Below are 26,313 nucleotides of genomic sequence, written 5' to 3'. Positions count from 1 at the left end.
ATATGATTCCAACAGACTAAGATCTTCCCACACAAAGGAAACAATCAAATCAATTTAGGGAATGGATAACCTACAGAACGTGAGAAAACCACAAAAAAAACATAAAGAACTTACTAAATGGTCGAAAAATAAATAACTCAACAAACATGGGCAAACGTGGGCAAAAGGTAGGGCTGAAGAGATAGCTTGCTTAGTGGTTGTTGAGAGCCTCTGCTGCTCTTCAGAGCACCTGAATTTGATTTCTAGAACCCACGAGGCAGATGATAACTACCTGTAACTCAAGTTCTAGGGGATCTCATGCCTTCTTCTGACTTCTAAGGGCTCCTGCACAGACACAATTTTGTGGTACACATACAAACAAAAATATTTCTTTTCTTCTCTCATACAACCCTACCACAGTTTGCACCTTCCTTCCTCTTCTCCCAGTCTACCCCACCTTCCCTCTCCCCAAGATTCACTCCTCTTCCATTTCCCTTCAGAAAAGAGCAGGATAGCAACCGAACCCAGCAAGACAGTAAGACGAGGCACAAACCCTTATATCAAGGCTGATAGGACAACCCACTAGAAGGAAAAGGGTCCCGAGAGCAAAGAAGAGTCAGAGACAACCCCATTCTCACTCTTAGGAGTCTCATAAGAACACAAAGCTATATAACCATAACATTTATGTAGAGGTCCTAGCTCAAACCCATGCAGATTCCCTGATTTCCACTTGGATTACTGTGAACTCCTAAGAGTTCTGCTTAGTTAATTCTGTAGGCCATGGTCTCTTGGTGTCTGTGACCCCTCTGATTCCTACAGTTTTCTCCCAACCCTGCCCCACTTCCGTGGGGGTTCTCTGAGCTCCGCCTAATGTGTAGCTGATGACAACCGGGCTAGGCATTGATCTAAGAGTATAGCAGAATTATCATTAGAAATCATTTCGTTGACTTTTTTTTTTTTTTTTTTTTATCTCCCTATGTTTACTTCTGTCCTAGGTCTCTGAGCTATCCAGCCTCTGGTTCCTGGTCATCCTGGCAGGGTCAGGAGTGGGCTCCCTCTTGTGGAGTGGACTTCAAGTTGAACTAATCATTGGTTAGCATCACGGCCTGGGCTCCATTCCAAGGCAAAGGTCTTAAACAGAAATTTCTCAAGAGACATGCAGATCTGGCGATGGTGGCCCACTCTTGTGGTCTTAAGTACACAGGTGAGGCTGGCTGAGGGATATAATCACTTGAGCTCATGAATTCGGGACTAGCCTGGGTAAAATAGTGAGACATTCATTACCTCTCCCTCAAAAGACATAAAAATGGCCAACAGGTGTATGACTAAATGCTCAGTATCATTAAGAATCAGAAAAGTGCAAACAAAGACTGCACGAGGCACTAGGCAGCAAGGTTTAACAGTAGGCTGCTTGCCTCTCCAGCACCACCAACATGGCAAAACAAATGCACTGCGATTTCACCTTATAGTTTTAGAAGGGCTATTACAGAAAAAGATGTCACAGGGGTTGGAGAGGTGGCTAAATGGTTAAGAGCACTGGCTGGTCTTCCAGAGGTCCTGAGTTCAAATCCCAGCAACCATATGAAGGCTCACAACCATCTGTAATGAGATGATGCCCTCTTCTGGTGTGTCTGAAAACAGCTACAGTGTACTTATATACAATAAATAAATCTTAAAAGAAAAAAAGTGGGCCGTCATGTTTCAGCTTTTCTGTAAGTCCTGAGGATCTGAACTCTGCTCTTTGAGTTTGTACAGGACTGGTTTTACTTGCTCCACTTCCTCGCCCCCCAAAAGGGTTTCTGGCTGGTCTGGAACTCTGTCAGAGATCTGCCTGCCTCTGCCTCCTGAGTGCTAAAATTAAGGGTGTGTGCCACCACCTCCAGGCTTTTCTTTTTCAGATGATTTTGAAGAGGATGGTGAGATAGATCACTTGGTAAAAGTGTTTGCCACCGGTAGGAAGACCTGAGTGTAATCACTGGAACCAGCATAGTAGAGAACCAACTCCCATTAGCTGTCTCTGGCCTCCACAAGCATCACTGTGCACACACCAACTACTATAAATGAAAAATTAAGTATTCAGAACACACACAATATGTAAGCATATTAACTAACACCCCTGTTGAACACATTTCAAAGTATCATATATTTGTATATGATAAATATAAACATTGTTTGCCAATTTAAGAGACAAGGGAGGACTAGAGGTGGCTCAGTGGTTAAGAGTACTGGCTGCTCTTCCAGAGGTCCTGAGTTTAATTCCCAGCAACCACATGGTGGCTCACAACCATCTGTAATGACATCTGATGCCCTCTTCTGGCATGTCTGAAGACAGCGACAGTGCACTCACATAAATACAAATTAATTAAAGAGAGAGAGAGAGAAAGAGAGAGAGAGAGAGAGAGAGAGAGAGAGAGAGAGAGAGAGAGAGAGAGAGAGAAGCAGGATAAATCTTAGACCTCCTCATAAGTAGAGGCAGGAGGATCAAGGAGTTAAAGAACAATCTCAGCTACCAGGTGAATCCAAGGCCTGCCTGAGCCTGTGTCAAATGAAACAAAGAAAAAGGAGAAAAAACAATTCTGAGGGTAGACTCATTTGCATAGAATTGACTTGGTAAGTTCCTTCCTGGAACCAGAAAACAAACAAACAAACAGCAACCCCCTAGAGACTCATTACTTCAAGTTCAGAAGGAGGGAGGGCATTGTTTGGGACGAGCTGCTTGTTTGCTCTCTTTTGCCCATTTCTCTGAGCTTCTGGTGGTCCCAGGACCACTTAGTAACCTGTGGCTGCGTCTCTGTACTTCAGGTCTTCTGGGTGTAGACAAGTGCTATCTGCTGCTGTGACACTTGGGGTGGTGTTTAGGGCTCACTTGGGAGGATACAGGGTCTCATCTCAAGATCTGTCACTTAACCCCTGCTCAGAATGCTTTTTCTAAATAGTAGGAGTCACAAGTTCTGCAGACTTCATTTGTTTTTTTCTAGCTGTGGTTCTCAATCTGTGGGGCCCGACCCTTTGAGGTCATATATCAGATATTTATAGCATAAATAAATATAGCATCATAGCAGTAGCAAAAATATAGTTATGAAGTAGTAACGAAATAATTTTATGATGGGGGGGAGTCACCGTAACATGAGGAACCGAGCTGGGTGGTGGTTGTGCATGACTTTAATCCCTGCACGCCCAATGGGGGCAGCAGATCGCTGAGTTTGAGGCTACCCTGTTCTATACAGTGAGTTCCAGGACAGCCTAGGCTACACAGAGAAACTCTGTCTTGAAAAGCCTAAAGGGGGGCTGGAGAGATGGCTTAGTGGTTAAGAGCACTGAATGTTCTTCCAGAGGTCCTGAGTTCAAATCCCAGCAACCACATGGTGGCTCATAATCACCTATAATGAGATCTAATGCCCCCTTCTGGTTGGTGTGTCTGAGGACAGCTAAAGAGTACTTATATATAATAAATAAACAAATCTTTAAAGGGGGGGAAGAAAAACCAAAAGGAACCATATTAAAGAGTTGCAGCATTAGGGAGGTTGAGAACACTGTGTTAGAGACTGAAGGAAGGGAGGGCTTGGTGCATGGTGCACGCTGAGGATTTCATGTGATGTTTCTAAATTCCCCTCAAGTCTGTACCAGCCCTCCAAGTGTGGACAGACATAAGTTACTATCCCCAGCCTCATACCCCTCCCCTTGCTATGTAGTCCAGGCCGGTTTGACATTTGAGACCCTTCTACCTTAGCCAACAGTCTGGGCTGACAGGTATGAACCACATCTGACTTGATCATCTCTTGAGCATCCATTTCCACTCTGGTTGTGGTCACTGGACACAGCTTTGGTTTTGTTGTCCTCCTGACTATTGTACCCAGAACTATTGTCCCTTGGGGATCCTTTCCTGTCATTTCTAAAAAGTCCCAAAGTGTGCATTGGAGGAAAGTAGGTCTCAAGATATCTGCTCCCGTTGCTGGAACTGCTGTGGGGCCTGAAGGAAGGAATGGGTCCTGCCTTTCTCTAGACCCCACTCCAGCCTTACCACTCTGCTTGATGTCTCTGCTGGTTACATGCTGCCTTCTCTTCTGGGTCTTCCTATGCAGACAGCTTTGGTGATAAAAACACAGCCCCTGGTTTCTGCTTCTTTCTCTCAGGGCTGCAAGGCTAAAACTATTCTAATAGGATACTGAAACTACGATCAGCTTCTTCCAACCACAGTGACGGAAACCCCCTGCGTCAACTGAGACAGTGACACTAAAGTTGCTGGCCGTGTTTCTTCGTACTGCTCTCAGAGCGGAGATGGGGGTTGGAGAGATGGCTCAGCGTTAAAGGCTAGGCTTGCGACCAAAAATACAAAGCGAAAGGGCAGTTCTGTTTATGATGAAATGAAAACGGTTACTGCTGATAAATCTGACAAAGCTTCATCCTTTGGTATGGGTATTTAGCCTTTTTATGGGTATTTTGACAAACTGAGAAATGTAGCCTGGTGAGGTAGGACATGCTGTAAGCCCCGACTTGAGAAGCTGAGGCAGGAGGATTGCAGCAAGTTTGAGGCTAGCCTTACATAGTAATTTCCTTTCCAGCCAGTGCTACATAGCAAAACCTCATCTCAAAACCAATTAACCAATGCCAATAATAACAAAGCAACACACACCCCTCACCAAAACGAAACCCAAAACCACAAATGACCCACCAGTAAAGATGGGTGGCCCGTGTCTGCAATCCCAGCATTGGGGAGGTGGAGATGGAAGATCAGAAGCTCAAGGTCATCTTTGGCTCCCTATGCCCATAAAGGCACGACATTGCTTTTCAGTGGATGGAATCTGGAGCCCTGCTATCTTGGGCTATGCACCCCCAGCCCTTTTTAGAGGTGACAGGTTTAAAACAGAATGTGGACTATGTGAGACCCTGTCTCAGAAAAAAAATAAATAAATAAAACAAAAGGAAAGACAAAAGGAAAGAAAGAAAGAAGGAAAGAAAGAAATGACACTCTGCTACATTGCACAATGGATGGATCATGAAAATATAGTACAAAATAATACAAAAAATCAAAAAGAGGAAAAAGAAAGATTATAGCATAATTCAATTTCTATGCAGTGTCTAGAATTAAAAAGAAAGAGGTGTGTCTGAAGGCAGTGGCAGCCAGTGCTACACATAGAAACTCTGTCTCAAAGAAAAACAAAAATACAAAACAAAAAAGCCAAAACCAACCAAACAAAAACAGGCATGTCATGGTGGCACATGCCAGCAATGCCAGTTTTGGGGAATAAACAGACAGGAAAGTCCTTGGGTTTGTTGGTCAGCCAGCATAGCTTAATCTGGAAGCTACTTTGGGAGAGGAAAAGGAAGAGGTGTGGACTAACAATCGAGCGGGGACAGAGGAAGCTGTGCTGCAAGATCTCAGGGAAGAAGGGAGCTGACAGCCTGACCCTGGGAAGCGGGCTCCAGCTCCTTTGTCCTCTGCCTGGGACAAGGCCAGGGGTGACACATGCACCTTCTTTCTTCCATCCTAGGTCCAGCACTTCTGAGACATAGATTCAACCCCATCTATGTTTATATCTAGAACAGCTGTCTCTACTCTCCCCCCTTTATCCCTTTCACATTCTGACCTTTCTGGAGACCAGAAGCAAAGCAGGAGGTTGAGAGGTTCTGGAATGTTCCCGGGTCCTCTGGTGGTTCTAGTTTCATCTTCCTCTATTGACCTCACAGCCCTCCTCACTCTGCTTGTCTGCCAGGCTGTGCCACCCTGAGGCTTCTTGTAACCAGGCCTTTTTGTTTTCTTTTTTTTTATGGAGAACATCGAGTGGCAAGGAGGGAGCCCGTTTAGCCCAGTCAGTAGCCAGTCTAGGCTGTGCCAACTATCCTCAGGCCTCCTCAGAAGGAAGAAACCACTAGTAAATGGGTATGTAAAAATGGGGCCTTTATTGGTGCAGTCTGTGGGGTGGGGGTGGGGGGTGGGCGGGCAGGTAGGCACCGTCTCAGGGACCCGCTTCCCCTGGCTCCTGTCCTCAGCAGGTTTAGCTTCCCATCTCCACAGTGGGGCTGAGTAGGAGTTCCATACTCGGGCCTTTGCATCTATGGGTACACTGATTAGTGTTCCAGGAAAAGCCCTGAGCTAGGTAGGCCACAGGCCCACTTCTGGGTTGGTTGCCAAGATAGCAGAAGGTGAATAGTGAAGGATGTGATTGGCCTAGAGGGATGAGCCGGACTCTCAAGGTGACACCCAGCAATCCGCAGGGGTGGCGTTCCGGTCTGGTCTGCATCTGCCTTGGCAGGACTGGCTAAGGCACTGTGGCTGGGCTGTGTCACAGCAGGGGCTGGAATCCTGGGGCTCTGACTTCATCAGGACATGTGTCTGGCTGATAGTATGTGGAGCTATTTTTTCCGCAGAGGGGCCCCGGAGTCCTTGCTGTTGCTGTTGGGGGCAGCCTGCTCCGAGGCAGCTCTGGAATCCTTCTTGGTCGTTTGCTTACGTTTTTCCTCTCTAGTCTGTTTTGTGGACTGGAGTGGGCAGGGGGCGAGTAGGGTCCGCACCACTCGGATAGCCACCACTGCCCCTAAGAGCCCCCACAGCAGGATGGAAGGCTCTAGAGGAGACAACTGTGTCCGCACCCAGTTCAGTGTCTGAACTAGGGCATTGCTGGGGCTGCGGGCCCGGAGGGGACTCTTATCCTATGGAGACAAAAACCAAGAAAAGCCGACGAGGTTTATTCCTGCAACACGCAAGCACCCTGCTAGCTCTTACAGCTCGGCTGGCTCCTTCGTACCTTTAGTCCAAACTGTTGGAGCAGTGTTTCCAGTGTTGGGTCCCCCAAGGATACAGGTGGGAAGAATTCCTCTACCCACTGGCGGTGCCACCACCGGCTATAACAGAACTGGAGAGTCAGCATGTGGCTACAGCCCAGGCCCTGTCCCCCCACCCATCACTGCAGCCTCACCTCTGATCCCCAGGCTTTGAGAACCAGTACTTGTAGCGCTGGGCCCGCAGGTAGGTGGGTGGCTTCTCATGAAAGGGATAGTTGGCAACATGGTTCTGGACCAGTCGGATCACTGCGGCACGGGAGGAGAGGTTAACGTGGCTTCGAACTCGTCTTTCCCTTCCCAGTCCCTCTCCCAGCCCCATCCCTCACCTGGCTCCTTGCCCTGCAGGAGGCGCAGCACCAGGTTAGTGAACCAGGGGCTTTGTGTATGTGGGCCAAGGGCTGCAAACCACATCTGCCAATCAAGGCGCGGCTGGTGAGGGATCAGGAAAGGGGGTGGTCGGCTCACATTTCCAGGTTTGTACATGAATTCAATCTCCTGACAGACAGACATATGTGGTTAGCTGAGATGGCTGGACTTTGGTCCCTTTACCCCCACGTCCTCTGGGAGGGCTCACTGTCCACTGTTGTCCATCATGACTGCCTTCTAGGACCACTTCAGGTCGCCCACCCAAGCCAGTCATCCGACGGAAAAGGCCGTAAGAGTTGGCTAGCTGCAGATGCTCCACAGAACTGAACAGGCGATGAGCCCCGATCCAGAGACGCCCGTGGGTTCCATGCTCGACATAGGAGTAAGGTACCTGCAGGCAAACAGGTAATAGCTCAGGGCTGCCCCATCTTTCCCCCAACCCCAGTCTTCACAGGGTTACCTACTAGGCTGATCAAGAACAAGGCCACTGTAGCAGTGCCCAGGATAGAAAGCTGGATGCCGGCAAAGAACTTCCGTGGCCAGCCTTGTACCTGGATCCACCTGGGGATGAGGGAGGGAATGTGGAGTTGGGAGAGAAAAGTACGGTCAGACCTGATCTGAAAGCAGCTCCTACCCACAGTCTTCGGGTACATACATACCTCCAGAGGCCAACAAGCAACTCCCAGGTCAGGGAGGCTGTCCCCAGCCATACAGTAGGCAGGGTTACCATCTTCAGCCACTGGGAGAACTGATGGAATGTGAAAGCTGCCAAGGGAGGGGAGTGTGATTAGGGACCGACCCATCCCTCTCCCTTAGATCCCCAAGATTGTACTCACTGGTTTTAGAGAGAATGGTATGTTCCTGCCAGTCGACCTCCAGGCCAAAGTAGTAGATGGTACCGTAGGCCAGCAGCCCATAGACAGTCAGTTCCAGCAGTAAGGACAGCGTGGTCAGCAGGGCCTTGGGCCAGGCTATGGGCAGGACAGTCACAGATTGGCTGAGGCTCTGCAGCCAAGGAACAGGGGTTCTTTGGCAGATGACATTAGTTTGGTCGTCATGACAGGATGACACTCACAGGTGGGCATCTTCTTGTGGCCTCTGAGGCCAGGCTCAGCAGAGAGGTGACGGTCATCCAGGAGGGCAGTAGTGAGCACCAAGGTTAGCAGGTTGAAGAAATTGTAGTTGCCAGTAATAATAATCAGGATTTGCAATAATGCCTTCGAGGAAAGCATGCAGTCAGAGCTATGGAGGGCTGTTCTTCTTGGGGCCCACAGACCTAAAGACTGAAACTTTCCCAAAGGTGGCAGCCTTATCTGTCAGCACACACCTGAACTGGGTAACACATCCTTCTGCCTGCAATGTTTTCCCCACACCCTTCCCAGGGCTGCTCTGCCCCAGCAAGGCTCACTGGCCAGTGGTGAAGGCCACACTCTCTCCTACCCACCTGAGCATAGAAGGCAGTCAATCGTAGGCGGCGGATGGGGGCAAAGAACAGGGGGGGCACTGCAATCTCGATGAGGAAGGTGGCCACCACGCTGAGCTTGTGCAGCCAGACCGGCAGGTGGTGGGCAAACCAGGCAGCTGGTGTGGGCAGGCATTGTGTCTCATAGTGGTAGGTCAGAGCTGCAGGTAATGGGTGGAGGTCAGGGCTGGTTAGAACCTCTAGACCATCCCAGCTTCAGGCCTGGGCCCTCACCAGTGAGTCCCCACCACGCAGGGCAGCGGCTGGTCAGCTTGACCACACCAGAGGCAAACATGAGTCGGAACAGCAGCCAGCGCACAAGCCAGAATGGGAGGTCTTCATGGGGTAAGGCTTCTGCTAATCCGCCCTGGAGACTCTTGTGTTTGGAAGGTCGCCTCAGTGGGGCAACGAGTATAGCCAGGAAGCCTGTCTCCAGCAGCAGGGAATCCCTATAGGGAGATGAAATATCCTAGAGGATTCTTGTCTATTAAAGGTTGCTTCCTTTACAGGGTTCTCCCAGGAGAGGCAAACATCCCTGCCCAGTCTCAGGCAAACTGACCCCGAGTCACTCACCACTGGAAATAAAGGAACACTTGGCCCACCTGTAGGGAAAGGAGCTGTTAGAGAGCCACTGTGTGTCTGCTTTATCAGGAGAGGTAGAGTGAGTGGGTAAGAGGGAGGCTGAAATCCTAAATGTCTCACTTGCCTGGCAGGCTGATAGGTAGGCAGCCCAGAGCAGCAGGTAGATGAAGGGGTGTTGCAGGGAGTTCAGGAGCAGGGTACCCAGGGCTAGCACCGTGCCCAATAAGGTCAGTAAATCCAGGCCCTGGGCAGTATCCAGCCCCAGTTTTGGTGCCTCCCACAGCAACGTTGGTGTTTCCCATAGCTGCTGCCACCGTCCCTTGCCTTGGGGCCGAAGTGTTCTTCGAGCAGGAAGGATGCCCTCTGGACCATAGAGGCCTGTGGAAGAGTATGTCAGGGCCAAGCCTTAGACACCTGCCTACACTAAATGCACCTGAAGTTAGGCCCTGAAGATGCTCCACCACCAGCTCCGTGCATGCAGATGTCCCAAACCCCCCAACTCCAGGTTGTGCCTGCAGATGTTTCCATCCCAGATAGGGCTTGCTCTATCAAATGCTCTCTCTCAAATTAGAAATTAGAACTCCAACCCCAGGTTCAGAAGACCTGATTCTGGGTCAGCACCTTCAGTCCAGCAGAGCTCATCCCTTTCCTACCTGCCCACAGAGTCCAGGTGTGTCACCCTCTCCCCTCGGGGAGAATCCTAATAGTTAAGGGAAATCGACCCTTGTACATCTTTTTCCCTCCACACTTCTTGCTGCCCGCAAACTACCGCCCCCTGATCCCACGTAGAGGGAGGCCTGGACTTCACACCCGCCTCGGAGAGCAGGATGCAGAATGGAGGAAGGGATGCTACCACGTGTGGCTACTCAACCCTCCACGCCCTCACCTGGGATCTGGGTGTAGAGGGACGCAAAGGCGAACAAGTAGACAGCGGCCACACCCTGTAGGAAAAGCTGCTGTGGGACCCGGGTGCTCGCCATGTCCGCTACGCTGTCTGCTGAAGCAGTGCCCTCTGGTCTCCCACCCGCCCCCAGCCCCGCCTCTGGCCCACGCCCCAGCTGGAATCCGTCTGGTTTGGCCACTGAGCTCCACCCAGTGCCAAGTAACTCACCGCTAACCAAACCAGAAACTTAGTCTCCTCCGCTCCTCCCGGCCCCGCCTCCGACGCTGAGCCACGCCCTTCAGTGTAGGCCCCGCCCCTTCCAGGGCCGCTTCTTTACCTCTTCGAAACTGGGCCCGCCTTACGTCATAGGTGCGCGCAGTGCCCTGGCTACGTACTTCCTGGGCGGGAACACCAAAATGGCGCCAGAACCAGTGGCGGGTTGAACCATGGTTCCGGGCCTCTAGTCCCTTTCTGGACATGGAGGATGTGGAGGTGCGCTTTGCTCACCTCTTGCAGCCCATCCGGGATCTCACCAAGAACTGGGAGGTGGACGTGGCGGCACAGCTGGGCGAGTACCTGGAGGAGGTGAGGGCGGCGGGGGAATGGCAGCGGCCTGGAGACTCAGGCGGCACTGCCAACCCCGCCTCCAGGTCTGTAGCCGTCTGGTGTTTAATCCTCAGTCTTGTTTCCTTCCTCCCCCAATTTCCAGCCTGCATCTCAAAACCTTCAGTTAGATTATTCTGGAACTTATTTTCAGGTCTCAGTCGCTTAGCGAGTTGGGAAATCCATTTGGCTGGATGATAATAATTTTCTCCAACAAATACACTATTTCCGTTTTCTTTTGGGGCTACAATACATTAAACGTAATTTTTGTTTTCCAGTTTTGGGGGCGGGTTTAACCTGGGGCTTTGGACAAGCTTGGCAGGCACTGTACCACTGATCTTTTTTTTTTTGTTGTTGTTGTTTTTGAGCCCTTTTTTCTTCTTGAGCCAGGCCAAGGTAGGTCTTAAACCTGAAATCTTCTGTCTCAGTCTCCCGATTATTGGCGAGTACTAATCAACCCTAAGGCGCCTGGACTTTTGAGAGATCTGGTTCCCGAAGGGAAAGGGATTTTGGATCTTAGACCTCTAGCCCCGCCCACGCTGTCTCCCTGCAGTGCGACGCACCCAAGCCCTAGGCTCTTAACTCTTGCCAGCTTTGGCCAGAAGGATCCGCCTTCCTTCCCCTCCTCATATTTGTCCCAGCCCCTCACTGTAGTCGATCTTATCAGCCTTTCATTCCTCCGTTTTTAGCAGCAGGTCTGTTCACTCTTGTCTGCTCCGTGTTTCTGCACGTTTACACTTCAGAGCCCAACACAATCAGATTCCACTACTGAATAGCTACAGATCTCATCTTGAACAGTAGTGGTCTTCATATTTAAAAATAAAAGAGACTCTCAAAATACCCTGTTGGGGAACATTTGTTGGTCTGACAGCTTCCTTTTTGAAACAGTGCTCTTAGGATTTCTTATTTTAAATGTATATGAGTACACTGTAGCTGTCCTCAGACACACCAGAAGAGGGCATTGGGTCCTCAACTCTGGAAGAGCTGTCAGTGCTCTTAACCGCTGAGTGCAGGATTTCTGTTTCACTGCTTCTTTTTTCTCTCTTTAAGTGTTGAGCTTCTCAGGGTGGAGTCTTCTTTCCCTTAAAAATAGAAAAATCTTAACTTGTGTGATTTTTAAAATACAGGTTTTCAACTCTATGTGGTGGGATACACCCCATACCGCTCTTCCTTGTGAGCTGTCCCAAATCTGCCCTAGCCACTCCCTTGACTTGTGCTGGGATTGTTACATGAGTTCTTGGGTTTTATTTAAAGTGGAGTTTTTGGTTCAAATTCCAGTCCTCTGTTTTGGGACTTTTACTGTTTAACTAAAGGTGAAAATTAAGAGATGTTAATAAGGCCTCATATCTTATACCAAGTTTACCAATGAATTCTGCCTGTTAAATCGACAGGCTATCGCTTCTGTTCCCCATTATATCTGGTCTAGGTCTATTAAACCTACATGTTTAAAGCCTTCTCATCCAGATTCTTAGATTGGATAACATCCAGTATGAAGAATTAAGACTGGAGACAGGGATGGGGGTGCAGGGAACTGGAAAGATGTCTCATCAGCTCAGAGCATTGGCTATTCTTTCAGAGGATCCAGGTTCAATTCTAAGCACCCGCAGGACAGATCACAGCTTTCTGTAATTTCAGTCCCTGGCAATCCAGTGCCTTCATCTGGCCTCCACTGGCACCAGACACATAGGTGGGACACAGACATGGATTCAGGCAGAACACCCAGGGCCAGAGAGATGGATGACTCTGGCTAAGAGCAGCACTTGCTCTTTGTAGAACCAAAATAATGTAGCTCACAATGACCCGTCGTAACTCTACTTCCAGGGATTCTAGGACCATTTTTTCTGGTTCCATGGACCCCTGAAAACACATGGTACACACACATAAATGTAAGCACACATATATCTTAGGGGGAAAAAATTATACCCAGGCCACAATGTTGCTTGTTGGCTTGTTTGTAGTTGTCTCTACCCTGCAGTGTACATTCTAGAAGGGTAGAGATTATGTATATGCTTTTTCGTACCTTGTAGAATGTCTGACACATAGTGGGTGCAGAATAAATGCATATTAAATGTATTCTGATGATCAACCTGCACTGCATAATTGGCTAAGGAATGCCAAGAACAGTGGAGTCAAGATTTCATAACAGGGTCTGTGGCACACTTCTTAAATTTGTTTCCCGGCTCAATCAGCCCTTCTGCTTCAAATAAAACTACTTTCCCACCTCCAGGTCTGTTTACATTATTTCTTTAACCTTAGTTCTTGGTAGGTGGAGAGGTAGGCGGATCAATTCAAGATTATTCTTGACTCCAGAATAATTTTGAAGCTAGCCTGAGCTATCTGAGGTCCTGTTTCAATTTTCAAATAACAAAACGACTTCTACTTCTGACATTTGATATCTTGGCCATTGATGCTGTATATATTCTTTTTGTTTGCCATATAGTTATCAGTGTTCTAACATGCCTTATGGTATTACTTTCTTTTATTTATTAATAGTTATTAGGTATTATTATGTGCCAAGAACCACTTTAAATTAAACAAAAACAAATGGCAAACCAAGCAAAGAGTAATTCCTACTTTGATAACATTTGTGCTCTCTAGGGAGGATGGTTATCAGGGTAGGAACCACATTATTGGTTCCTACTCGTAGATGTCTATTTGGCACAGTTTCTTCATGTTTCATATAAATCAATATGTAGCCTTTACAACAAAGACTGAAATAGTCACGAGAGAGATGAAATGATTTGCTGGAAGTCACAGCTGATAGTGGACAAAGCAGTTCTGTTCACCATTGTCTGTATTCTGTGTTATCACAAATGAGTGATAAACTTTTAGGAAAGAAAAGATTAGGATGTCCTGAAGACAGACTGAGGGACCTGATTGTATTTGAGGTAAAAGCGGTTTCCACGTCTGGTAAGCTGAAAATTTCTATGTGGTGGAGACTTAGGGCTTGCCTCAGTGGAAGGCATGAAAGTGCAGTTCACAGGGTAAGGCTGTTAGCTGAAAAAGATTGATGAGTTTAGAGCCCTCCTTTGGGAGGGGGGTTGTTTATGGCAGAAAGCCTGTAAAGAATGTGTAGGAGAGGTTAGGCTAGGCCAGATTGACCGTCATTAGAGAGAAACTTGAAGTAGTATTGATCTAGATTGAACTGTCAGGCGAACAAAAGGAGCTGAGATCCTTCAGTTTAGAAGGATGGGTAGGGATGCTTGGAAGCCATCATGGACTTGTTCATTGGACTCTTATTTATAAAAACCTGGGTAGGTGAATTAGACAGCTAGATATACGGTTTGGGTAGGAGTAAGAGTGTCTGTAAGACTTTTAAGTTCAGTCCCTAATACCTTGAATAATTCTGTGGGCATGTTTTTATTTATTTGTTTTTGATTGTTGGTAGATCTACAGTAGGTATCTGTAAATGGAACCCCGGAGTCTCAGGGAGAAAGCAGTTCTGAGGATAGGTTTGGCACTTGTTGACCTATGTGGTGGGTAGCTTGGACAGGGATGGAAAAGGGCACATGGTAGAAGTGGGAAAAAGCCAAAACACTGGCTAAGAGCCACGACTACCAGAAGCCAAGGAGGGTTGCAGAGGGGAACTACTTGTGGCACCCATTTCCTGAGTTTTCCAATTAAGGATGGAGTATACTGTAATTGTCTCTCTTTTCCTTCTCAGCATAAAGGGCCTTTCTGCTGTAGGTTGTAGGTTGGCTTTTGACCTGGGCTGGTCCAGTTTGGAGTGCTGATGAGAGCTGGTATGTAGCTTTGTTCATCATGACCAGCGTCCTTTGTGGACCTCCCTCTTGCAAAGTCCTTGGTCTCAAAGGATCTAGGACCTAGAGGGAATCACAAAGATCTAGCTTGTCTCTAGAAACACCCAGAGGCAACCAGCAAATTCAAGAGTAGACTTGGAGCTATCTATGTTTGTGGGTGGTAGGTTGAGCTACCCAGGAAGGAAGTGAACACAAGCTCCTCGTGCACTGGTATCTTACTCTCTTCGAGACTGTCTCACTATGTACCTAGGTAGACCTTGAACTTTGCTGGGGTCATAGGCATGCTTCCTCTTACTGAGCCTAGCTTACTAATGTTCTTTCTTGCAGCTGGACCAGATCTGCATTTCTTTTGATGAAGGCAAAACCACAATGAACTTCATTGAGGCAGCACTGTTGATCCAGGGCTCAGCCTGTGTCTACAGTAAAAAGGTGGGTTCCACAGACTGCTGGTGTTTGTGCTTAGTGTTGAGCTCCTGGTGTGGCAGCAGTGTCCATCTCTGTAACCTGCCAACCCTTAGGACACAACTATCAGTACCAAAGAAAAGCTGGAGTTTACCATTGGCTTTAATTTTGAGACACATCCCCATGCATTCCAGGCTGATCTCTACATATATCTGAGGAAGGTGACCTTGAATTTCTGATTCCTTTCTGGAATGCTAGTATCACAGGTATAAATCTCCATGTCCAGTGTTTGTAGTCCTGGGGGCAGGGTCAAAGCTAGGGCTTTGTGCATGCTAGGAATGTGCTTCACCAACTGAGTTATATACCCAACCTGTTGGTTTCTTGGCAAGATTTTATTAGCTCAGCCTGGCCTTGAGTTTGCTCTGTAGCTGAGGCTTGCCTTGAACTCCTGATACTCTTTGCATCTCAAGCATTTGGATAACAGGTGTGTTCTACAGTGCCCAGGTAAACTTGAGTTTAAAATGACATGACCAGTAGATGGGTTCGTTGGCAGAAGTCTGCTGTATAATCTGAGTGTGGGTCCTCAGGTGTGACTCCAGCACTATAGTGCAGAGACATGAGAACCCTGAGCTCACTAGCCAGCCAGTCTAGCCGATGAGCTCTCTTCTCAGATTCAGCTGGGAGAGCAAGGTGGAGAGTAGTTAAGGAGGACACCTGAGGTTAGCCTGTAGCCTCCATGAACATCTGTACAGTGTACATGCACACATACAAACACATACATAAAACATACTTACAGGATGGTATGGCCAAGCTAGAGGCATAGTTCGATTGTATAGTACTTCTCTAACATACGTAAAGCCACAGTAAGTAAAGTGGGCAGGTGTACTGTGAGCTCTGTTGTCTCTCGTGTACACCATTATCAGGTAGAGTGTGGATGGTCTCCCTTCCTTACCTTCCACACGTACTGTGCTATATCATCATTTAGGAAGACTTCAGATCTCATCCTGTGTGGACCTCTGGTTCTGTCGAAGAGACCAATAAGAAGCAAATGAAAAGCTGGGTGGTGATGGTGCATATCTTTTATCCTAGCGCTTGAGAGGCAGAGGCAGGTGGATCTCTGAATTCGAGGCCAGCCTAGACTACAAAGTGAGTTTTAGGGCACCATGGGCTACACAGAGAAACCCTCTCTCAAAAACAAAAAAAAGTGAAAGGTCTGTCAGGTAGGTCCATCATGGGTTATGTAGTGACAGAGCCATCAAACTCACAGCACCCTCCTGTGAGTGGGGTAGTGTAGCTAGGAGATGCTGCAGCAAAGAAACAGTGGGTACCATGTGTGAGGGCTCAGGCCTGTGGGGCATGTGCCAAGAGCTATCTAAAACATAGTGGGCACCCATCATCACATGGCCATGACCTTTGTCAAGGGAGCTGTGCTTGTGGACGTGTGGAATATGGGACAAGGGCTGTCCAAGTAATTCTGATGGGACTGATTTGATTTGAGATTATTTTTATTGTTGTATGTGTGTGTTCTGAGTATCTGTGTGTACATGATGTGGAACCCTGAGGTGGATGTCATGTGTCTTTACTTGATCTCTCTTTATTTTTTGAGACAGGGTCTCTCACTGAACCTGAAGCTCACTGATTCCTTTGGCTTCCTGGCCAGTGAACTTTAGGGTTCCGTCTATCTCTGCTTCCCAGCCTTCTCCTAGATGGGGGTTATAAGTGTGTTTGGCTTTTTAGCATTGATTATGAAGATGCAAACGCAGATTCCTGCTCTTTGCATGTTAGGTGCTTGTGTGTGTGGGTGTGTGCACATATGAGTGCAGGTGTTCTCAGAAGCCTGGGGCATCCATTTCCCCTGGAACTGGAGTTACAAGTGGGTATGAGTAGCCGGTGTGGGTGCTGGGAAGCAAACTCAGGTCCTTTGAAAGAGCAGCAAGCATGGTAACTGGAAACATTTCTCCAGCCCCAGAAATGTTTTTATGTTTGTATTTCAGTGTTTTTGCCTGTGTGTGCATGTGCTTTGTTTATGCAAGTGCTTGGCGTATAGCCTGGGCTGGCCTTGAATCTGGGATTCTCTTGCCTCTGTCTGAGTGCTGAGGAGGCTTGTCAAGGTTTTGTTGTTGTTTTTTTGTTTTTTCTTTTTTGAGATGGGTCTCACTTTAATCCAGAACTTACTGTATGACATCAAACTCATAATCCTCCTGTTTCAGCCTAACCTGTGCTAAAGTTACAGGCACATGCTACCACTCTGGGGAGTGAGAATTACTTAACAGTAGGAAAACTGACTTGGCTTGTCTAGAGATTTGGAGGAGACAGCCAGATTTAGTGTGTATCAGTGTCTAATAAGAAAAGTCCCCTGCCCTGAGGGATATTTCAGATAGGCCCCTCTTTTCCATATCCTCACTACCTGCCTCTGGTTGCTAGGTGGAGTACCTCTACTCGCTGGTCTACCAGGCTCTCGATTTTATTTCTGGCAAGAGGTGAGTATTAGAAGTGAGCCAGAAGGAAGAGGCCTTCATCCTAGCTCTGCCCTACTTGCAGCTTGGGAGGCTCCTGAAACTTCTCAGGATGCTCTTGGTATGTTTTCCTCTCTCAGGCGAGCCAAGCAGCAGCAGGAAGATGGGAACAACAGGGCTGTCAACTCAGGGACTCCCTGTGAAACAGGGGATGAGGTGAGTTGAGGCATGTGAACTCTGCCCTGGGTGCTTACCTGGCCCTGCTTTCATGAGTACGTGTTGTCTCCTGCAGTTCCTGTCACTGGATGACTTACCCGACTCCCGGGCTAATGTGGATCTGAAAAATGACCAGGCATCCAATGTGAGTGTCCTGACCCTTGTGAGGTGAGGATCGCAATCTTAGTGCTGCTCCGAGTAGCATTCAGAGCTCTCCCTCCCCACCCACAGGAGCTGCTTATCATACCCCTTCTGCCCATGGCCCTGGTGGCCCCTGATGAAATGGAAAAGAACAACAGCCCCTTGTATAGGTACAACACTGGCTAGCATGGGGGAGAAGGGAGGGAAATCTGCCTGGAAAGGGCCTTTGTAGCAGGTATGCTTTTGCCAACACAGCTGTCAGGGTGAGGTCTTGGCCAGCCGGAAGGAGTTCAGGATGAACACATGTACCCCCAACCCTAGAGGTTCCTTTATGTTGGATCCAGTGGGAATGTGTCCTGTGGAGCCTGTGGAGGTGTGCCCCATGCCAAGGAGCCAGAAAGGTAAGGGTTTGGATGTGGGGCGTAGTGGGAAGGAAGTAGTAGAAGTCTCTCTTGGGAGACTACTGTTAGGTACCTTATGCCTGCCATCTCTAGTCTTAAAAACTATCCCATGATATGTTCCTTTTCCACTCTGGATAGGTTGGTCAGAGGTTCTCTTCCTCATCTTTCTTTGTACCTCAATTGCCAGCCAACAAGCAACAAGGTCATAGCTCAGCTCAATATTGGGTACTTGGTGTCTTCCTTAGTCCCAGGTTGGGGCTTGCTGGATACTGTTTTTGGTTGACAATCTAAAGAGGCTCATTGGGTACCAGTGAAGATCTAGGGGCAGAGCTGACCCTATCTAATATCTGTCTCTCCCAGATACTGAGGATGCTGAGGAGCAGCCAATGGAAGTGTCTAGGAATGGGAGTCCTGTTCCTGTATTCAATACCTCCCAAGAGCCAGGTGAGAAGAGAGTACCAGGGAGGCTGGGCTAGGTGGGCTCTGACCTTGGGTGTTCTCGGTTTCCTAGCCTTTCTGCTTCCTGGTCATTGGCTTTTAGGGAGCAGGCCTAATGGTAGCAGATACTGTCTTATGTTGCCTCTCTGTGCTGGGGCTTAATCTTTAGTAAGATTTGCTTTCATGGGTCTCTTCTGGGTAAATGTAAACAGTAATATCTGGGCTGGGCTGTTGCTTGGTTGGAGCACTTGCATGACAATATACGAAGACCAGGGTTCAGTTCCCAGCATAAATAAGTAAATAAGCAAATACACAAATATTTGCTAAGAAGTAAGGTAAACCAACCAAAGCATGGCATTATGAGGAAAAGAGTATAAAGCTTAGTTCAGTTTTTCAGATGCTAAAGAGTAACACTGAGGAGAGAGAACGGCCTGTCCAGCTCCTCTGAGAGGTGGCCATGAGCTTCCTACATGCGAACTCCATTTGCTACCTGGCCTCCAGCTTCTTTAGGGTTAACTGGTTTCTTGGTTCCTGCCCAAACATTGTTCTAGAAGGCCCAGCGCTCAGCAGTGGAGATGAGGATGCAGAGGATGTGGCAGAGCTCCCGGAGGTTGCTCTAGAGCCTGCAGAGCCAAGGACTTCACAGCAGGTGGGACACTGAAGCTCTAGAGCCCAAGCTGTCAACAGGGCAAGCCCTATCCTAGGGCAGAGTTAACATTACACCGGGCAGCAGTGCAGCGCTCTTGATTCTGCCACCTTGGTGTTGTCCATCACTCTAACTTTGTGTGTGCTCTCAGAGGAGGTGTCTGCCCAGAAGCTGGCCATCCTCCTCATGGACGGTTTAATGGCAGCTTCTATATCCCTTCCTTCTGTAAGCAGAATAGCAGTTGCTCCCTGAGGATGGACTGGCTGGCATTCAAGGCTCTGATCCGGTGACTTGTGATGTCAGCTGAACCCCAAGTGCCACCGCTGTCAGGCTGGCAGCAGAGAATGGATCTGGAGGATTTTGTCTGCACAGATGTTAATTAGGAAATCTTTACTGAGCACAGACAACAAAGAAAAAAAAAAACAAGCCCTTGAGGCGGGGGCTGTAGTTGAGGGGTAGAATTCTTGACTAACCCATGGAAGCCCTGCTTTTAATCCCCAGATCTGTAATATGAATATGTTAAAAACTAGAGCACTGTAGGGATGGCTCAGTTAAGAGTGTTGCTGTTTCTGCAGAAGATCCAAGTTCTGTTCCCTCATCCACATCAGAGCTGGTGACATCAGTCACTCAAGCTCGAATGGGGATTTAGTGCTGCCTTCACGGGCCATCCACTTATGATGTTGACTGCCTTCCCACACACAGACACAGTGGTTGAAAACAAAACAAAATCTACTGGTGATCTGGGAAGATAGCTCAGTGGTTAAAGCACTTGCTCTGTAAGAATGAGAACTGGAGGACCAGAGTTTAGATCACCAGAAGCCATGGAAATTTTGGGTAGTGTTGTGACCTGCCTGGAGTTTATGGAGGTTGGTAGAGACAGGCTACCCAGAGCAAGCTGGCTAGCAAGGCTGAATGTGGGGGTGAGCTTTGGGCTTGATTGAGAAACTGCCTCTGTGAATGTGGGGAAGACAACTGGGGGTGATTCCTAACATTCTCTTCAGCTTCCACATGCACTCACACATGTACACCCACATGCACTCACACACTTGTATACCCACATTCAAGCAAAAAAAAAAGTAGTGCACCTTATACACAAAAAAGTGGAAATTATTTCTTCTAAAACCAATTTGATGTATTTAGGAGGAAATATTATCATTTATTAATTGTCAAAGGGTGTTATAGTCTATTATTCATTTAGTTTGGTTATTGGGGGCAGGGTCTCGTTTTGCAGCTCAGGCTAGTCTTGAACTTGTGTGATCCTCTGCCTCAGCCTCCAAGTGTTGAGGCAGATATGAGCCGCCATGCCAGGCTGTCGTGTTCTTTCCTTATTTATTTACTTATTTATATTTACGGTGCTGGGTATTGTACGTGTTAGGTGAGCAGTCTCCTATGGAGTTACATGCCTAGCAATATTGTGTTTTTAAAGGAAAGGTTTTCCTGAGACTAGTTCTTCTTAAGAATCTGTGTGTATGTGTGTGTGTGTGTAAACATTTATGCATGTGTACATTCATATATCTGTTGAATCCCTTAGAATTGGAACACATCCCACCATGGGACTCAATAGCGTCTCTAAATCCTCATACACATTTTGAGGCTAATGTTGAATCAACCTTTTAAAAACATCCCTGTGAATATAGTTGTATATGGCCTGGTAAACTGGGGTTCAAACATAGCTACTTTTCCTTCCAGTCCTTAGGAGGCCTTACCCTTCTGTCTTCTAGTCTAGATATGTATGTGGACCTCAGGAAGGGGTAACCAAGTTCTTAATGGTTCTGATAAACCAGTCCAATTGATTGCCTTCTGTCTCGGGTTATGCAGCCTTTGCCTTAAGGAGGGATGGGATGGGTATTTAAATTGCTCATTTTCTGCCTCCACAGCACTCAGACTAACCCTGGCTGAATCCATGTCTCGCAGCCTCACAAGCCAGGCTGTGACAGGCTTTTTGATTGCTTTGTAAACTTTTCCCATTTGTAGCAGTTCACGTGCTCTTCAACTAGGCTACTGTTGATTCCATCTCAGGCTAGATGACAGATTCTATCCTTTTCTACTACTACAGGTCAGACCTGAGCTAGGGGGTTCTTCTATCACTTTCTATAGTGTTCTTTTCCTCACTCTGTTCCCATGGGTTCCAGGTTCTTAGATCTCAGGAAGGGCTTTCGAACATGAATCTGATTTGTACTTACTTCCTTTCAGCCTCCAAGCTCTAAGAAATGGCAAGTCAGTGTCTTCGTCTCCTCCTCTCATTTGTATAATTTACTTGCCAGAGCAGAGGCATTGTTGCAATTCCTCCTTATACAAACAAGCTCTTGCTTAGCTACCTTCTAGCCTCAGGTGCAGTAGTTACTACACACAGCAATGGCCAGGCACCCTCCTCTGCTGCTTGCCATTAATCTCTACCTTGGTGCATTGTAGAGACTGAACCTTTTTAACCATATTCAGGGCCTCTCCGTTTTCATGGTGGACTCTGCTCATCAGGCAGGCATCTCACCCATACCATACATGAAGAGTGCCATCTTGACATGCCCTTCACAGACACCCTAAATTCTCATGGTTCAGCCTGAGATCATCTCCCCACCCACAGCAAGCACCATGCAGTTGCTGCCATAGCAAGAAGACACTGTCACCACACATGGGGAGGGACAGCTGTATTGGGATTTCCCCTCAGACACACCACTCATGGGCAATTCAGCTTCAGTCATGATTTGCGTGCCAGGACCACGAGCTTCCCACCATTCCATTCTTTGTTCTTGCATGTCCCCGTTCAGATGTCTCTTACGTTGAGTGACCTTTCTGTGGAGACGTTTACTGAGAGACACTGCACAGCCTGCAGGAGGTTCAACAGGTTGGAGAGTGTCCTTTTCTGGTGCTTCAGATGGTCTAACCTCTTCTGGGCAGCACGGCTTGTCTGAATCTTCTACAGCTAGGCTAGTCTCTGCTTCTAAACCTTCTAAGTGGCTAGGCTGTTGAAGAATCTGCTCTCAGCAGTCTTTACTGTTTATATACTCTTGGGGAGGTAGGGCCTAGTAAATCTGGTCAGTTTTAGAAACTTCCTGAGGCTGAGGGTTTTTTCTGAGCATAAGGAGCTTCCTTGCAGGGTGAAGTATTTCACCTCCCCTTAGAACAGCAGTTCTCAACCTGTGGGTTACAACCCCTTTTAGGGGTCGCATATCAGATATTTACGATTCATAATAGCAAAATTATAGCTATGAAGTAGCAATGAAAATGCTATGGTTGAGGTCAGCACACATGATAACTGTATTAAGGGCTGCAGCGTTAGGGAGGCTGAGAACCGCAGCCTGAGAACTGTCTTGTGCCCCCTTCACATCCTGTGACTCTGGGAGGACTGCCGAGGAGCATGCGTGAGCACCACCACGGGCTGAGCGTGGGAATGGGAGAGCTGAGCGTGGGAATGGGAGCTCAGGTCCCAGGCTTCCCAGCCCCTCCCCACGGTTTAACTTTTTAGTCTGAGTTAGGCCCTAAGAGGGTCCTTGAACCATGTATTTGATGTAAGCCTAAGTAGAACTTTTGGGATCTTGAGAGCCTGGGTGGACAGAGGTCGGAAGAGGGAAGAGGAGAGCTTGTGGATTGTTTCTTGCAGAGTGCCATCTTGCCAAGGAGATATATGCTGCGAGAACGACATGGGGCCCCACAGTTTGCCTCCCGGCTGCAGGTGAGAGATGCCGGAACCCTAGGCCCTTCGAGCAAGGGTATGTTCAAGGGCATCATCTGCCCTGTCTTTGTCCTGTTAGCCTTTAGACCCTTGGCACTTGTTCCAGAAACTGAAGTCCTCCCTGTGTCACTCTGAGCCTCTGGTCCAGGGCTGTCACTCTGTGTCAGTTCTGGTAGGGAGGCCTTACACTTTTCCCTTCTCAGCTCAGTTTGTGTTTTCTGCTCAGGAAATCCCAGACCCCTGGCAGAGCCTGGACCCTTTCGACTCCTTGGACTCTAAGCTCTTCCAGAAGGGTAAGTGGAATTGCTGGCACCTTGCTTGTGCTGCCCTGCCTAGGGCGCCTGAGGTAATGAGGTAATGGACTGGAGGCGGGTTCTGTGTCCTTTCCCTGGGCTACTCTTGAGGCAGTCCCTCTGTCTCCAGGTAAACCCTATACAGTGCCACCCGGTGTGGAGGAGGCTCCGGGACAGAAGCGCAAGAGGAAGGGTGCCACCAAGTTGCAGGACTTCCACCAGTGGTACCTGAATGCCTGTGAGTGTATGGGCTAAGGTGACACACCTTTTTCCTGGGTGTTGTGAGAAGACCCATCTGGAACACTAAGGTTTTGGCCTCGAGATTGCTAACTACTCTCTCACAGATGCTGAACACAGTGACAATAGGAGAACTCGGCGGAAGGGTCCAACCTTTGCAGGTGAGGCTAGGGTCCTGTGTACCTGACTTCATCTACCTGCCCCAGCTCCACCCCCATCCCCCCTACCAGTCTCTTGACATTCTGTGTGGGCTAGTGTGAGTTTGAGCTGGATGGGGAATCCCCTCATAAGGTCTTTGTCTGCAGACATGGAAGTCCTATACTGGAAACACGTAAAAGAACAGCTTGAGAACATTCAGAAGCTGCGAAGACGTAAGGCAAGTACCCATGGTACTGAGGTCTGAAACCCCAGAGGTCTGAGGCGTGGAATCTATAAGTTTCCTTACAGATGTTCTCTGGACAGGTGACTGAAAGATGGCTACCTGGGGCCAAGCAGGACCTGTGGCCTATAGAGGAGGATCGCTTGGAAGAGTCCCTAGAAGACCTAGGGGTAGCAGGTAGGTATCTTTGATGGAGGCTGTGTTGTGGGGTCAGGGTCTGGTGTTAGTGCTCTGAGCACCACTGCAGGCTGCACAGCAGCATTTGGTCTCTTGTCCATGTCTCAGCAGATGACTTTCTAGAGCCTGAAGAGTACGTAGAGGAGCCTGAGGGAGTGATGCCTGGGGAAGCTGCTGACCTAGGTATGTCTAGAAGGGGAGCTGCAGGAGGGGTGAGTGTGTAGCCCCATAGCTGTAGCAGCTCATGGTTGGACCTTTCTAGATGCAGAGGCCATGCCAGAGTCCCTGAGATATGAGGAGCTGGTCCGAAGAAATGTGGTAGGCCTGGGTCACAAAGGTGGGAGCAGTGGGGACATCCTGGGCCCATACATGCAAGGGAGAACCCACCCACCGGTCCTTTCGTAGGAACTCTTCATTGCCACCTCCCAGAAGTTTATCCAGGAGACAGAGCTGAGCCAACGCATCAGGGACTGGGAAGGTACCATCCAGCCCCTGCTCCAGGAGCAGGTGAAGCATGCTACTGGGGAACCACAGCCTCCGGCCACCAGCTTGGGGTCTCTCCACTTGAAGCTAACATGTTCTTTCCCTATACAGGAGCAGCATGTGCCCTTTGATATCCACACCTATGGGGACCAGTTGGTTTCACGGTTCCCCCAGCTCAATGAATGGTGTCCCTTTGCAGAGCTTGTAGCTGGGCAGCCTGCTTTTGAGGTGTGCCGCTCCATGCTGGCCTCCTTGCAACTGGTAAGTGGCCTGGGACACAAGGGATGGGGCAATACCCTTGGACTCTGCTGACTCTCTGTTTCTACAGGCTAATGACTATACAGTGGAGATCACCCAGCAGCCAGGACTGGAGGCAGCTGTGGACACAATGTCTCTGAGACTGCTCACACACCAGCGAGCCCACACGCGATTCGAGACCTATGCTGCCCCATCCATGGCCCAGCCTTGAGTGGAGAGCACTGAGGCAGGGGCGGAAGGTAGTATATACCTGGAAATCTTTGCTCCTAATGTGCTATGGGGCCATTCACTCCAGTGCTGCCTCCTGGCTGGCCTAGCCTAATAAAGTGTTGCTACCCCACCTGTTTACCCAACAACCATTTAAATGAGCTGCTGATGGAGAGCACACACACAGATTAAGTACATCCATTTAATGACAGGGCCTAGGCAGTAGGTATAGTTCAGGGCAGGATGCTGTGGAAGGCAGCTATGTGCCGGCGTACACTCTCTACTATCTGCTCTGCTGACCTGCTACGACCATAGTAGTCAGTGAAGAGACCATCTGGGTTGAGCAAATAGATGGCAATGGAGTGGTCCACAATATAGTCCTGGTCCTCATCCTTGGGACCAGCACTGTAGTATACACGGTAGTTGCGACTAGCTTGGGCCACTTGTTCTGTAGAACCAGTCAGACCCAGCAGTCTTGGGTGGAATTCTTGCACATAGCGGGCCATGGCTGCCACATCATCTCGTTCTGGGTCCACAGTGATAAAGACAGGCTGCACCAGAGGCAGGTCAGGCTCTGCCTCTAGCTTCTGCACCACCTGCACCAGCTTTTCCAGCTCATCAGGGCAAATATCAGGGCAGTGAGTAAAACCAAAGTACATCAGCACCCACTGGCCTCGGAAGTCGGCTTTGCATCGAGCCTGGCCTTTGTGGTCCAGTAGGCTGAAGTCACCCTGGCCCACTGCAGCCTGGCGCAGGGCCTCGGTCCGTTGCTGTTGGCGCCGCTGTTCCTTCTCAGCTCTTGCAGCTAGCCAGGCCCAGCCAAGCCCAGTCCCAAACAGGGCAGTGATCAGCAGCCTAGTTCTTAGCCCAGGGCCTTGGCGTTGGCCCTGCCCTGACCAGTGCCGGGAATTTATGTGCAGAGTTTCACCTCCTGAGATCCTGAGAAGGGGTTTGAACTGAGAGAACTTAGGCCAAGCTTTGGGCCCTAGAGCCAGTAGCATCATAGACCTGAAAGCTCCTGGAAAAGAACAGAGGTGTCAGAAGTCAGAAAAGAACGGACAAGGTACCTTGCTCCACATTCAACCAGGTTAGGGAGCTGTCTGCACTGGCTCATGTAAGCTGCAGTCCAGGCAAACCGAATGTCCACAGCTGGTTTGCTCAAACCTTGTTCTTTAACCAGGGAGTCTCAGCCTCATTACCCTAACCTATGGAGAACCCACACTGCAATTGCCAGACTTCCCTGTGGAAGCCTGGAAGCACCAAGAATATGCTTTGCCTGGGCATTAGAGTGCATGTGTGTATTTACAATAAATTGTTTTTTTTAAAAGGGAGGATGTTGATACTCTGGCTTACTACCTTTAAGAGGTAATCCTTTCTGGCTTCAGGGTAACTGCAGGGTAACCCGGGGTTCAGTAGAAAACAATGTAGCACAGCTTAGCCCAGTGTGCCTTGAACTGTAACTACCTTCACCTTCCTGGGCAGACTCATCT

At 48.6% G+C, this 26,313-nt stretch overlaps 3 protein-coding genes across 7 annotated transcripts; 1 reads left to right on the top strand and 2 right to left on the bottom strand.

Moving 5' to 3' along the window:
- Positions 1–5,883: 5,883 nt before the first annotated feature.
- On the bottom strand, positions 5,884–10,181 carry LMF2 (lipase maturation factor 2). The gene is made up of 14 exons (XM_080938881.1): positions 10,059–10,181; positions 9,297–9,550; positions 9,164–9,192; positions 8,825–9,039; positions 8,573–8,751; positions 8,204–8,345; positions 7,965–8,099; positions 7,788–7,893; positions 7,593–7,689; positions 7,337–7,519; positions 7,089–7,257; positions 6,897–7,008; positions 6,726–6,822; positions 5,884–6,630 (listed from the first exon to the last, which is right to left on the bottom strand). The coding sequence occupies exons 1-14, from the start codon at positions 10,150–10,152 to the stop codon at positions 6,334–6,336; spliced, it is 2,109 nt and encodes a 702-aa protein (XP_080795007.1). The 5' UTR covers positions 10,153–10,181; the 3' UTR covers positions 5,884–6,333.
- Positions 10,182–10,472: 291 nt separating this feature from the next.
- Positions 10,473–24,975, top strand: NCAPH2 (non-SMC condensin II complex subunit H2). 5 transcript variants are annotated; one of them, XM_080939153.1, is made up of 20 exons: positions 10,473–10,640; positions 14,747–14,848; positions 17,246–17,301; positions 17,418–17,493; positions 17,570–17,638; positions 17,725–17,804; positions 17,890–18,035; positions 18,396–18,479; positions 19,028–19,122; positions 22,718–22,789; positions 23,016–23,082; positions 23,213–23,320; positions 23,427–23,480; positions 23,625–23,695; positions 23,782–23,875; positions 23,984–24,058; positions 24,138–24,193; positions 24,281–24,382; positions 24,470–24,619; positions 24,687–24,975. In XM_080939153.1, the coding sequence occupies exons 1-20, from the start codon at positions 10,533–10,535 to the stop codon at positions 24,825–24,827; spliced, it is 1,806 nt and encodes a 601-aa protein (XP_080795279.1). In that variant the 5' UTR covers positions 10,473–10,532; the 3' UTR covers positions 24,828–24,975. The 5 variants fall into 5 exon arrangements, with proteins under 5 accessions (XP_080795279.1, XP_080795277.1, XP_080795278.1 ...); XM_080939151.1 differs by having other exon boundaries at positions 19,025–19,122; positions 24,687–24,972; XM_080939152.1 differs by having other exon boundaries at positions 19,025–19,122; positions 23,987–24,058; positions 24,687–24,971.
- On the bottom strand, positions 24,922–25,827 carry SCO2 (synthesis of cytochrome C oxidase 2; the record flags this gene model as incomplete). Its single annotated transcript, XM_080939158.1, has 1 exon — positions 24,922–25,827. One exon carries the CDS (start codon positions 25,825–25,827, stop codon positions 25,057–25,059), a length of 771 nt encoding a protein of 256 aa, XP_080795284.1. The 3' UTR covers positions 24,922–25,056.
- Positions 25,828–26,313: the final 486 nt, after the last annotated feature.

Source organism: Micromys minutus, assembly GCF_963924665.1.
Source record: "Micromys minutus genome assembly, chromosome: 27".
Taxonomy (NCBI): Eukaryota; Metazoa; Chordata; class Mammalia; order Rodentia; family Muridae; genus Micromys; species Micromys minutus.
Note: the sequence above shows the minus strand (reverse complement) of the source record. Positions and strands in the feature narration are given on the sequence as shown.

Bases quoted from the DNA above. Each gene is read 5' to 3' on its own strand.
- NCAPH2 (XM_080939151.1), top strand. From the start codon at position 10,533: ATGGAGGATGTGGAGGTGCGCTTTGCTCACCTCTTGCAGCCCATCCGG. The intron at 17,639-17,724 runs GTGAGTGTCCTG...CCCCACCCACAG, and splicing joins AAAATGACCAGGCATCCAAT to GAGCTGCTTATCATACCCCT. The intron at 23,876-23,983 runs GTAGGTATCTTT...TCCATGTCTCAG, and splicing joins AGAAGACCTAGGGGTAGCAG to CAGATGACTTTCTAGAGCCT.
- LMF2 (XM_080938881.1), bottom strand. From the start codon at position 10,152: ATGGCGAGCACCCGGGTCCCACAGCAGCTTTTCCTACAGGGTGTGGCC. The intron at 9,193-9,296 runs GCAAGTGAGACA...CTTTCCCTACAG, and splicing joins CCTACCTATCAGCCTGCCAG to GTGGGCCAAGTGTTCCTTTA. The intron at 7,258-7,336 runs GTGAGCCCTCCC...TCTGTCTGTCAG, and splicing joins ATGATGGACAACAGTGGACA to GAGATTGAATTCATGTACAA.